Source organism: Parus major, chromosome 10 (genome assembly GCF_001522545.3).
Source record: "Parus major isolate Abel chromosome 10, Parus_major1.1, whole genome shotgun sequence".
In the NCBI taxonomy this organism is placed as follows: Eukaryota; Metazoa; Chordata; class Aves; order Passeriformes; family Paridae; genus Parus; species Parus major.
The window spans coordinates 18723274-18737006 of record NC_031779.1 but is presented as its reverse complement, the minus strand read 5'-3'; the positions used below and the strand labels follow the sequence as shown (position 1 = coordinate 18737006).

Sequence of the window (13733 nt, the reverse complement as noted above, 5' to 3'; positions counted from 1 at the left end):
AGAGGTGAGTTTCAAACCAACAAAACAAAGCCACAAACAGCCCTGCTGAGTGCCCACATTTACAATTTCCAGCTATTTCTACACTCTGTAGCTCCAGAAGAACGATGGAAAGGAAGATTCCCAGAAAGTCTGGGATTCCCAGTGAGGATTGCCAGCGTTCTCTGACCCTTCCCTCTGCTCCCTGTATGGAAGACACAAGGTACCTGGAATGTAGTTGCTCTGGGGCTCGATACCTGCAGGGAAGTTAGTGTTCTCTGGGATGGAGTGGCTGTAGTCATCCAGGGGTGGGAATTCGGCCGGAATCTCCGTGTGCCGAGGCACCAGCACCGGAGGCAGCACTGGGAAGGGAAGACAGGGAACAGCTTTAAAAACAAAGTGAGAGTAAGAGCAGAAAACGAGGAGAAACCAGTTTGGAGTAAGAGCTTTAAATAGACGGAATACAAAGGGGCTCGTTAAGGGACAGGATTTGGTGTTTGCCTCTGGAGTAACAGCAGCAGGTGAGGAGGCTGTTTATTCCCAGCTGGGAATGGGATAGAGCTGATCTGAGCACATCTGGTCTCTGCTCCCTTGCAGCTCTGCTTGAAACACCGTTTAAGAGACGGTGCACCCCATGATTCCCAAGGAATGAGTTTCCCATAGGATGGAGCAGGCAGGTGGGATTAGCATAAACATCCTGCCTGGCTCTGCAGATCTGTGCTGACATGCAGCAGAGGCTCCTGCAGCTCCAGATCAAAGTCTCTTCCCGAGGCAGGAGGAGACTCCAGAACAGGAAGTTGGGAGCTGTTCTTAGACCCAGCTCAACAGTTAATCCTTAATTTAACCCCAGCAGTGAGGGATGCACAGAACACTGCTATGGTTCCCTCTGTGAGTTATGTGCACACAAGGCCACACTGGGAACCTGGAACCTGCTCTCTGGGGTTTCACTGATTCCCAACGGCGTTTTCCTTCTGAGTGCAGGTTCATAAAATATTCTACTCCATACAGGAAGGGATTACCACCAATAATAGACCCACTTTGGGAACGCCCTTGGAGATGCCTCCTGCTGCAGGAGAGGCTGAGGAGGGCAGGGATCTCCTGAGAACACCCTGGAGAGGCTGAGGAGGGCAGGGATCTCCTGAAAACACCCTGGAGAGGCTGAGGAGGGCAGGGATCTCCTGGGAACACCCTGGAGAGGCTGAGGAGGGCAGGGATCTCCTGAGAATGCCCTTGGAGACGCCTCCTGCTGCAGGAGAGGCTGAAGGCAGGGCTGTGGTGCTACCTGGGGTCTCCACTCTCTGGTAGTGGTAGGGGTTGACACAGACTTCGTCCTTCTTCATGTTGAAGGCGAACTCGCACATCTCCATGGCGCGCAGCTCGTGGTGGCTGTGCAGGTCGGGCCAGCGCCACAGGCGGCAGTAGATGACGTGGGGCAGCCCCTTCCTGTGGGACACCTGCAGCCGCCCATCCAGGGACCTGCAGAGGAGCACAGCGAGGGTGGGTGAGCCTGGAGTTAACACAGGGCCACGGGGGTGGTTCTGTCCCAACGCGGTCACCAACCCCTGGTGCTGCCAAGGCCACTGGTGCCCGTCTTCAGGGCAAGGATTTACCTCCAAAAGCAGTGAAATCACGGAATCCCAGCCTGGTTTGAGTTGGGAGGGATCTTAAAGTTCATCCAGTGCCACCCCCTGCCATGGCAGGGACACCTTCCACTATCCCAGGCTGCTCCAAGCCCTGTCCAACCTGGCCTTGGACACTTCCAGGGATCCAGGGGCAGCCACAGCTGCTCTGGGAATTCCATCCCAGCCTCTCCCCACTCTCACAAGGAACAATTCCTGCCCAATATCCCATCTAACCCCACCCTCTTTAATTCTGAATCCATTCCCTGTGTTCTGTGCCCCCATCCCTTGTCTAAAGTTCCTCTCCAGCTCTCCTGAAGCCCCTTTAGGCACTGGATGAAGCATCCACAACAAATAATATCTGTTTCATACAACAGCTCTGCTCTGGATTTACTTTTGGATATCTGGATTTTTTAGGTTTGTTCTTTACTATTTTATGGTTGATTAGGAGGCAGAGACAAAAGCTGTGGCCAGTAAGAGCACGACAATTCAGTGGTATTCCCTGAACGCTGGCAGGTGTCCTAAACAAGCAGGGTTTGCACAGCTCTCAGCCATCTCTGCTGGCTTGGAAAGGTCTTACATCTTAAAATGTGTCTCAATAAACCTGAACTTCTAAAACACAGATAGATCAATTTAATTGTGACAAAATCAACATAGATACCTTTTACATAAATGTATCTACTATGTCTATATGAAGTTCAGGAACCTTACAAACAACCAAGACTTCCAGTTTCATTTTCCAAGTTGCAGATTAAAAGCAAATAAAAGAGTTTTTCCAGCACTGCTTATTTTTATTTTTACATCTACCCTGTGTCTCCTCCAGGTCGTTTTTCACCCAATCCCACACTCACCCCAGAAGAGCCTCTTCCTAGCACTGGGAAGCAGGACAAGAGTTTTCAACTCCTCTCCAGCAGAGGAAAAAGCTGGAGCAGGGTCTCCTCCATCCTGGATGAATGGGAGCTGCCCCCAGGCACTTCCTTTGAAGTCTAACCCTTCATTTCCCTTGCTTTTCCTAATGACCCAAATGAAACACTTCAGGGCTTTGTTGAAATTAAATATTTCTCTTTTTTAATTTGTCAAGGAGAGACGAAAATAAAGAAAGTTGAATTTTTACTCGGAATTATTTCCCCCTGGTTCTTTGTGTTGGCAGCTGAGTTAGAAAAACAAAGCAAACCCAAAGCAAAACACACAAACAATTATTCCAAAGAGGTTGGGCTCATCTTGGCTGCCCTGAGAGTTTTCCCAAAAGTTCCTCTGGGGCAGAGCTCGGTACCACACACACCTTTGCAAACACTGCTACAACAACAGGGAAGGCAAAACACAACTGATTCCAACAAACTGGGGAATATTCCTGAGGAGAGTGCCAGTGGCTAGACCTGAGCTTCTGGGAAAGGTGGGAATTTTGGTGTTGATTTCACTGGAGCCAAGACTGGAGTGATGTGACCTCAAAACAAACCAGGTTGGAAATTTTTTTAAAAAAAATATGAGACAGGAATAAACCACGAGTGCTTCTCCATTGCCCTCATCTTTGCCTGCATTATCTTGCATCCAAGTGAGGAAAAAAGAGAAAAAAGAAGACTCAGAGAGAATATTCTGAGTGTCCCACAGGAGAAGAGTTATTCCTGCTCCCAGCCTGCAGCAGCACACGACATCGAGGATTTGGGTTGAGCAGCTGAGGTGGGGAATAAACACAAAATGTGTTTGACTTTGGGGTTATTTTCAAGGATGGGGCTCTCCCTAACACTCCCCTACAACAAACTTCCCAATCAGCTGGAGGGGAGAGGGCTCTTCCTGCCACATCCCAAGCTCTGCCCACAGCACAGAGATGGAATTCTCTTTTATCTGAAGAGACTTTTTACAATGACAGAGCCATCTGGTTTATTTTCAAACCCAGCATCCTCTCCCTCCATCAGAGATAAGGTAAAAGGAATATTTCCCCAAAGCCCTGGGGGTCTGTTGGCCTTTGCTGGTTGGGAATCTCTCCTCAGGCTCCTCACTGAGGGACCTGGGACAGAATCATCATCCTTGGGAAGGTGGCTGAGGAACAGGGCAGCTCCACATCACCTGCTGTCCTCCCCAAGCCTCCAGGAGCATCTTCCTCAGCCCTCAAGGAATGTTTTCTCCCACAGAACACTCCTGGTGTGGCTCAGAGGGGACAGGAGATGAGAGGAGCCAACCCTGCTCAGGACATGTCACATGAGCCATCCCATAATAAACACAACTTCTCCCCTCTCCTGGTCCTGTTCTGAAGCACAGGATGATCCCAAACCATCCAGATTTCATTAAAATTAGCAGAATAACCCCAAATTTCCCTTGGGATGCTGAACTGTTCCTCCCTTTTGCCTTTTCTCGAACCAGCCTGGGCTGAGCAGCTCTCCCTGTACAGCTGCCTTCATACATTTATTATTCCATATCATTTAACAAGATTTCTTTTGAAATTACCAATATTTTTGGACCAAAACTTAGCACTGATTGTTCTCTAAAAAAACAGCATAATGTATGTTTTGTCATCCAAATATTCCTACACTGCCATGAAGTCCTTGAGAACCAAAATCCCCCTCAGGCTGAGCACCTTTAGGATGGATCCATCCTCAAAAGCCATTTTCTAGGGAAATTTAGCACACAAATCTGCCTCTCCAAGGCCAAAAGCTGCACCAAGAGCAAAAGGCAACGGTGAAGCTTTAATAACAAAAGCAGAGAGGGGAGGGAAATAAATGACAGAAACATTGAAGCTTTATTTTTAAACAATCTGAATTAAACAGGAGAACATTGCACAACCTGAATTTGATTTCCAGGCCTGATTGGGTTTTTTTTTTTTCTGCTTGTTTGGGGTTTGTTGTTGTTGGGGTTTTTCTGTTGGGTTTCTTTTGTGGTTGCTTTTTTTAAGTGTATTTAATTTGTAAGATCCTGGATTGCGAAAGACAAAAAACCCACCCCATGTTCTGAAAGATTTTGGTTATTTTATTTGTTCCTATTTAAGCATTTTGCACCTATCTTTAGATGGATACTGAAACTCTTCCTTGCACCCATTCTCCTGCTTTAAAAGCAAAGCTGAAATCAGGAGTACAAAATACAGGAGTGCAAAGAAAAGTGATCTAAACAACCAAATATTTTTGCCCAGGTTGGAAAAATTCAGATTCACTCCATTACAGATCAAATCCCTTCCCTACCCCATCAGTTTTATATCCCTGTCATTAATCTTGCAAGAGAGAAAAATGCCTGAAAAACTCAAGTATCCAGTAACACCAACATGTGCAAAAAGGGAGAAGCAAAAAAAGGAAAACCATCAGGAAGAAAAATTGAAATTATTCATTTTAAAAGCCACGAGCAGGAGCTGGTTTTTAAACCCATGACTAATAAGTTGCCAGTTGCTCTAAAATTCACCAAGAACTGTGGCCACAGGCTGTGATTTTCTCCTGAAAACAAAACATGATAAGTAGCTCCTTACTGGCCCTGCATCTGAGTTACAGCAGGAAAATTAGCATTTATTCTTGTAGCAGAACCTGGCTTTTGTGTGCAGAACTCTGCAATATCCACAGGGCTTCACTGAGCAGTTGGATAAAATCTCAACTTTCCCTCAACAGCGGCCAAATCAACAAGAGGCAATAAAAAAATGACCCATGCAGCACATTTGTAACTCCAAAGCTGATCCTTTGCCATTTCTTTCCCCTCAATTTGCTCAGCATCACTGAATTTTCCAATTTCTGGGGCACTTTTAACAGTGCTGTCATTCAAAGTCTGGAAATAGAAGTTCCCTGTGTCAAGCTGAGGTTTGCAATGTGCTGCCAGAGAGGAAACTAATCATGAACACTCCTGTTTAAAACTGATGTATTAAAATAATTAATAAATGCATAATTTTCAACATGAGAGAGTTTTTACAACTTTGAAATGAATGGAGTTAAAGGAATTTCCCAAAGCAAAAGAGAAGTTTGTGGCAGAGCCAAGACCAGAAGAAAAGAATGAATCTCTCCCTCAGTGCTGTCAATGATCACCCCAATTTTGTCCTCTTAACTCTCTCATCTGGTTTTTTTCTTCCCACTAAAATCCTCTTTTGGATTTGGAAGGAAACCACACATCCTTTACAAAACCACCTACAGCATCAGCTAAAGATTTTAAAGAGAAATTCCTGTTTTCTCTGCTCAAGTCTATTTTGTTCTGGGTTTGCAAAGGAGCTGATTAACAGCAAAATTATCGATAGCTCTTGTGTAAATGGATTTTTAGCTGCCCCTTTCCATCCCAGTCTTTGCAGCCTCCCCTTCCCCCTCTGCAGAGCTGAAGAACTCCAGCCCTGGGAGTTGATGTCAGGATCAGATTATGACAGCATGAGTCATTTATTAAGATTCCAGTAAGCTCTTTAGCAGGTGCCTTGAGACTGTATTTTTCAGAGTCTAATTTCACATTCAGACATAAGTACATTTTATTGGTTTACCATAAACTCTCTGCCCATTGTTGCTGCTCCTAGATCCACAGAGCCTTGTCCCCCTTCCATTCTCAGTTTAATTTTGATTTCTTTAAAGCTATGGAGAGATCTCATTTTCTCATAATATCAGCTAATTTTTCCCCTGTATTTTTTACTGATCTCTGTTATTTACACCTCTTCCATTTCTCCCCCAGCTACAGGATATTGGTTGATGATTACCAAACCCAGCTCCCTCTCCTCTATTTTTAGCCATTTTGTAATTTTATGCCCCTCTATTTCTTTCAGCTCCTCCTCTTCCTCATAGCCAGGAGCACAGCAAACAAATACAATACCCCAGAGACCCAAACACACCCTCCTACCCCAGAAAGGACAGAATATATCCTAATGCTTAATTAATCATAAACCCAATTCCAAACTTCCTAATATAAATTCCAACATTTCTGCCTTTTCTCCAAAGAAAATAGTGGGTAGAAGTGGAATTTGAGGCTGTGTTTCTGAAGTTATTGCATCCCTGGTACTTCTAAATGTGAAACCCAGTTTTTCTAAGGAATCCTGGTCCTCTTATTTATTTCAGCTAAGTTTATTGGCCCAAATCTATATCAGACTCATGGAAATTTATTTGTGCTTGAGCCTTAAGGGTGCAGGGAGTGGACACAGGAGAGGTTTCTGAACGTGCCTTTTTGAAAAGTCATTTATCAGAGCTCGTCATTTCTTCCCAGAATCCCATATTTAACTCCAAAGCTGAAATCCAAAACCCAACACACTTTCATCCAAGCAAACCAGCAACTTCCTCTGTCCCAGGAGATTCCAGGCATCCTGGTGGGGGCCTGTGCTTGGATGGGCAGGGCACTTTCATGAGGAGAAAAAGGATGGATGGAAATACCAAGGAAATTCAGATAATCTTCCATAACCCAGAGTGCATCCAAAACAAAAGGCATTTCAAAGAAAACTGAATTACTGCAGCACATGGCAATCAAAAAGTAGAAAAAGGCAAAAAAATCCTGCTGTAAAACTCAGTTATTCTGTCAGCCTCCGTGGTACTTACACTGATTTACATTTAATATCTAGTTTCTATGTGCATCTTCTTGATGCTGTAGGGAAAAAAATGCTCCTATTTTCACTGAAATCGAGAGAGTTCTGCAAATCAGCATCAGCTGTTGATATAACCCAGATAAAAAAGAGCAAGAGAACCCAGGAAAGAAAGGAAAAAGAAACTCATGTGCTGCACAGTGCTTGGAGAGAAGCCTCACACCACCAAGAACTGCTGCCCCAAATGTGTGTGCTAACAAAAGGGATTATCAGAGGGAGTGGGGAAAAATGACAGTTTTAAGACCTTGGCCTCCTCTTCACAATATATACAATTCCCAGTGCCTTCAACAGAACCTTCATATAAATACCAGAGTCAGAACTGGCTCCTCAGACAAATGTTTGTGCATTCTATCAAGTTGGGACAAAGCCAACATTTCTTATGGAAACATTTCTGGTGGTCCTGGACAAAGAACATGTTTACTTTATAGCAGATATAGCTAAAAATACATTGTGCTCCAGCCTCCAATTATCTTGTTTGGAATAGTTTGAGGCTACTCGAGGCTCGTTGCTGTTATTTTCTTTATTATATAGTGAATATGTTGCTGCTTTTCCTGTAATTTGAAAAGCAGCTATTTCCAGGTTTGTCCATCTGTGTTTGGACCTCCCCCGCAAGGATAATGAGATCCAGGGTGAAATTTTCCAGAGTTCCCATCTCCCATTTTCAAAAGCAACTTAAGGCAGAGATCAATGCATTGCTGGAATTACAGAGGCCTTTTAAGTCTTCCCTTAATCCCACCGGCTCTGTGTTCTATTGCTTTTCAAGCTGGGTTAGCAGCCACTCAGATATGTAATTATTTGCACAACCAGTAGCAATTAACAGCACACCACAAACAAGGGGACCTGGTCCCACAAACTTCCTCCTCCCCAGCCCCTCTGCAGGGATGTCCTTTGGGATCCATCCCACACGTGCCTGGATCTGATCTCCTTTCAATAAAATCCAGTTTGCTTACAAAAAATCTTCCTGGGTTCTTTATCAGCCTCTCCCCTTTTTCCCCCAAATAATGATTTATGCACCTCTCTTTTCCAAATGAGCTTTCCCAGCTCCAGCATGGCAGTGAATCAGCTGGGGGTGAATCATTTCCCATGTGCTTCATCCCAGAGCAGATTCCCACAGGCTTTCCCCCCTAATCCCCATGACACAGAGCAACCCAAACAAACCCCGGAGTTTCCACCAGGAGTTTCCACCAAGAGTTAACACAAGGTGTGTGCTGAGGTAAAAAGGATACTGGAAGAAGGTTCTGTTAATTTTACAACTCTGAGCTCCTCTGTTGTAGGAGAAATCCAGCTCCAAGAGTGGGATGCCTGCAGATTTCAGATGGAACGGCTCATTAAAAGCTCACACGAGTTAATATTTTACAGTCCCTTCTGTCTGTAATTACCAGTGAAATCAAGAGCCCGGGTGTGTTTGGAGGAAGTACTTTGTAAACTCCTCCATCTCATAATCAGCTTTTACAACACCTCTGAGGAGGCTCAGGGCAGACAGGAGGTGCTGCTGCTTTTGGGGTTATTACTCTGATTTGGGGCAGGTTCTGTACAATAAGAAAAAAGGGTTCTTTGGACCAGAGAAGTGGAAAAAACTTCAGCTGAAATATTTTTTTTCCCCCACCTCAAACTCTCAGCACCAAAAAGGAAGCTGTGTATGGGGCCTACCTGAAAGGTTCCTTTTTTCCTGTGACTCTCCAGAGCAGGGGCAAGGGTTGTTTTCAGACAGAAGTCGCTCCCTTAGCCACTCCCTCCAGCCAAGATAATTATCTTATTCAGAGAAGCCAAATTCTGCTTCCCTAAATTACAGATTATGTTTTTAAAAACTTAAAAACTTTGAGACAAGGGAGGAGGAAGAGTCTTCCCCATGCTGCAAGACACAAGGAATTCTCTGCTCGCCAAAAATGTGATTTTTCCACTGTGTTGCTGTCTGGATGCACCACTTCCCTCTCTCCTTCACTCTTCCCTGCCCTGGTGCTCCTGGAGCAGGGATGTCTAATTCCAAAGCTGAGCTCTGACTAATGCAGGATGTGTGGGAGAGCAGCTCCATGAATAAGAGCTCTCCAAAGCACCAGGATCACGCCAAGTCATTCTTATCACCCAAACAGGATCTCCAGCGTGCACAGGAGCCTTCCTGGGAGGGTTTGATCATTGCTACTGCTCCGTGGAAATCCAGCTGGGGTGACAGAAAATGCAGCAGGAAAAAGCAAGTGGCTGAAATTCAACATAAACAAATACCTTATTTTCATGTAAATGTCAGCAGTAATAAAAGCTTGACGCAAGAAGTGATTAAAGAACAGTCCAGAAAAAACCCCAGCGTGAAAACAGGTCACCTTTCAACCACCACAGGACACAGAACTGTTCCCAAATGAGATGTTTTTCAAAAGTTTTCCATGAGGTGTCCATTACGAACAGCTGAAAATATCAACTGCATCCAAGCTCACATTTAAGGAACAGAGAGCCATTTCAGGTACCTTTCCTGTTGTCAGCTCCCCCTTCCCTCCCTCCAAACTCAAAAGAATATTTGATATTCACGTCCTGGGAACCTCACTGGATAAATGCTTAAACATTGAACTTAAACCAGATCTCGAGCTTGCCAAGGAGAGGGAATGAGGAGGGAAGCAGACTCACAGGTAAATATTAGTTTGTACTTGAAAAAGCCAGAGCACATTTTAAAGCTGCTTTTGATTTTCACGCCAACCTCACATCATCCTCTATCAACCCCTGGAAGGCCAAGGTGACACGGGGGGACAAAAGCACCTGGTGTCTCTGGCAGCTGCTCCAGAGGGACAGTGACACAGCCAGGGAAATGATGGAAAACAGCCAGCAGAATTCCAGAAACAAGGGATGTTTTTCTTCCTAATTCCTTCCTTTCTGGCCCCTCCTGGCCGGTGCCAGGCACACAGGAGGTGGGCTGGGCTGTGCGTGTGGTTCTGGCACTCTCCAAAAGGGCAGGGAATGCTGTTTGGGAATGCTCTCCTCCTCTCTGCTCCCACACGGGCCTCACATTTTCCTGGGCAATAATGCCACATAAAGCCTGGAAGTTTTTTGAAGCCACAGGAGAGATCTTTCCTCCTGTCCTGAAGCAGCAGCCCAACACCCTCTGCAGTGCCCAGAATGGGAATCCAGAGCAGACAAAACAATTGCCAGTTCTTTCTAATCCTTCAGTGTTTTCAGCATTCTACAAGTGCACAAATAGATCTGTCTCTCTCTGTGGTGCAGCCAGGATGAGAGGGACACCAAAACTCTGCGTGACAGCCAACACCAACACGCCAGCACTTTGATGTCACCATGAGACCACCACGGCTAGCTCCAAATCTGAGCTCTGGGGGAACTTCTGAGCCAGCCACAATCACTGTGCAGATGAAACTCAGACAGGAGACCCAGGAACACCACCCAGCTCCTCTAAACCAACACGATGAGGCACAGAGGGGTAACGCTCAATTATGGCCTTTTTCTGTCTCCTCTGGAGCAGCAAAATGCACTTGCTGGGTGCCTGGGTCAGCAGTGACTCAGAGAACAGAGGGCTTTCCATTGAATCATCCACATGGGTTTAAGTACCCTCCAGGAGAATTCTGTTGATTGGAGATGTTTCACTACCTACACCTTCCCTAAATACTGCCTGGGCTGTCCAGGGCAGGAGAGTGAGGGACACAGCACAGACCAAGGGTGCAAAAGAGCAGGAACCCTGTGGGAACTCCTGGATGCTACAAAAAGCAGAAATGGGCAAACACAGATCGAGCAGCGCTGCTCACTCCCGCAGCATGTGAACAAGGACAGAAACTACACAAAGATAGGGAAACAATGGGATAAGTCACAAATATTTGACTTCACAAGTTAAGACAGTTTTCTTTCCCCTCCCCTTGTGACTAAGCCTTTGGTCCACACGCCCACTCCATCCTCAAAAAAACAACTCCGTGAAACAAATGTGATTCTCTAAAATACACAGAGGCAATGACCAACCACCCTCCCCCTCACAGCACTCAGCCTATTTACTTAAGAGTCTGCACCGTCTGCTCTGTTTGTAACAGGATCTAACTCCCCCTCTCAATTAGACACTAAACACCAGCAAGTCCAACCCCTCTCCACTTTCCTTATCCCATTCCCAAACCTCCAAGTCTGCAGACATCCTTCTCCCAGTTGAACTTGCTGCAGTCACTCCTGCGTCCAGTGTGATCCCAAACCAGCACTCAAATCCACGCTGAGAGCTGTGCCAGGGCATCTCCCCTAGAGGAGAGCACTGGCAGCTCCATGCTCTGCCTCCCAACATCCCTAAACCCATCAGCTCAAGTTCTGTGCCACAACTTAACGGGTTAAACTGGCAGAGGGGAGGTTTGGATTCAACACAAGGAAGGAATTCCTGCCTGTGAAGGTGGGAAGCTGGCACAGGGTGTCCAGAGAAGCTGGGGCTGGATCCCTGGAAGTATCCCAGGCCAGGCTGGATGGAGCTTGGAGCAGCCTGGGTCAGTGGAAGGTGTCCCTGCCATGGCAAGGGTGGAATGGGGTGGGATTTAGGGCCCTTCCAACCCAAACCTTTTTGTTATTCTCTGATTCTGCATCTCACCTGTCGTGTGTCTCTGTGCTGCCCCAGCACTGCTGGGGGAATGGCAAAGCCACTGCCTGCACCTGCAGCCAGAAACCCCAGGCTCAGCCCCATCCTGGCACAGACTTGCTGCTCCAGACCACACCTAGTAGCCCTCCCAGCCATTTTCTCATACATTTTCTTATGCAAAAGCTAAAGAAAGAAAGAAAAAAAATCCAAACCTCTGAAGAAAGTGAAGACCTACACCTTCTTTTTCCTTTTAGCAATCAAAACAACTTGCCTGTCCTTATGTCATCCCAACTAATCTCTTCCTCCTCTCTGGCACATCAGATAAATACCTTGTTCCTCCAACCCATCAGAAAACACAGCTGCTAAAATTATCACTCTGACCCATCAATCACCCTCCTCTCTCACACTGTCCCACACCTTCTCAGAGGTATTAAGTTGAAAACCCTGTCCTCAAGGCAGTCCAGCCCTCTTTTATAACACACTTGAGAGCTCATACCAACAGCAGCTTCTCCCAAACTCCATGTCCAGACTGGACATCCCCCACATCTTCCCTCTGGCTTCTCCTTCCCTCCCACCCAGGCCCCTCTCCCTGCTTTTGGCAGCTTTCAGCATTACAGTGGTGTAGAAATTCTTTCCAGCCCTAAAGAGATGGAAGGATGATCCTTCACCATCTCGTTTCCTTGGGAAGGCTGATTAAACTGAGAGCACCAAGCAGGATCAACACCATGCAAGCAAACAAAAAGGTTTGCAGGGAGCAGATAGTGCAAAATTATTGAAGTAATTAATACAACCCATGGTTACAGTTTTCCCTGGATATTCCCAGGAGTACTGCCTTGCATCTTTGAGCCTGCCAGCTCCTCAGTACAGGGACAGTCTGTATTTTTCCCCCTCTTTTAAAGCAATAAGCATGTTCTTGGCAGCTAAATTATTAATAAGGAACACATGGTAATTGATTTATAGATGAGCTTGAAAAAAGAGGATTTGTCTTCTTCAGTCTTTTAAGCCACTATGCCCACATGGCTTTGTGCTGGTTCTATCCCCTCCAAAATGTCCCACCCAGACCTTTAATGCAGCACATCTAACTCCAAATGATCTGTGGTTATGTGACCCCTTTACTGCTGTTGTATCTGACCAATGACCAGATATTGCAAAAGAGAAACAAAGTGCTCATTGTTCCTCCTGTCTCCCTCTCTTCTCAGCCAGCAAGAAAAAGCTTAACTGGATTAGTTCTTAAGATTTTATTTTTATCCATTGTGAGCTTGTGAGCAAAAAAAAAAAATAAAAAAAAATACTCATGGAAAAGATGAGTTTTGAATTCAGGCTTTGAATATGCTGAGCTTGGGGAATTAGCTCTCAGTGCTGGTGGAAAGTTCCACAGTTCTGGCTCAGGACTTCACACCAGAAGTCTCTGTCCTGCTCCTCAGAGCACGACTTTCTCACATTTCAGCTCCAGCACTCACAACAACAATCTGCACTCCTGTTCTGCTGCCTGACCTGAGGATCTCCGGGCAGGTCTTCCCCTGTGAGGCAGGAGGAGAGCAGCTCCTGTACAGGCTGCTCTGTTTATTGTAATTACCAGCACCACACACCCTCCCCACTGCTTTCACAACATTCCCCACAACTTGTTTGGCACTGAGGATTGATCAGCAGCCAGCCTGCCACAAACTCAACCTTTCTTTACTGAAAGCAACCCAAAGTTTGTTTCTAGAAACGTTATGGAGATGACATGTAAAACACACAGCGCTGCTGCTTAAAGGCTGGCTCAATCCCAAACAAAGGGAGCTCTTCCATGAGGCAAAAACAGACCTTCAAAGGCTTGTGGGCAAATATACTGTCACTGAATATTTTGTCATGGAAGCAAGAGCCTAAAAATATACCAGGAGCAGATAATGCAGTGCGACAGCCCGGCGCACATCCTGCCTGCGCTCTGTAAACAGCCCGATGTGAACTGGCACCATTGTACAAATCAGGCCACCCATACCAAAAAGTAGGACAGTGGCTTGTGACCAACTGCAGCCTCCATCCCAAACCCCTGTGCTCCTCCTGCAGCCTCCATCCATCCCAAACCCCTGTGCTCCTCCTGCAGCCTCCATCC

The 13733-nt window shown here is 46.0% G+C and overlaps 1 protein-coding gene across 2 annotated transcripts in view; it reads right to left on the bottom strand.

Moving 5' to 3' along the window:
* Positions 1–13733, bottom strand: part of SMAD3 (SMAD family member 3) — a 66699-nt gene that overhangs the window by 17485 nt on the left and 35481 nt on the right. Inside the window, exons 2-3 of one of the 2 annotated variants that reach the window (XM_015639135.2) lie at positions 1259–1452; positions 234–338 (exon numbers count right to left, since the gene is read on the bottom strand). In XM_015639135.2, the coding sequence (XP_015494621.1) occupies positions 234–338; positions 1259–1452 (299 nt within the window). Of the gene's footprint in view, positions 1–203; positions 339–1258; positions 1453–13733 lie in introns of both variants that reach the window. The other variant, XM_015639134.3, reaches the window with a different exon arrangement.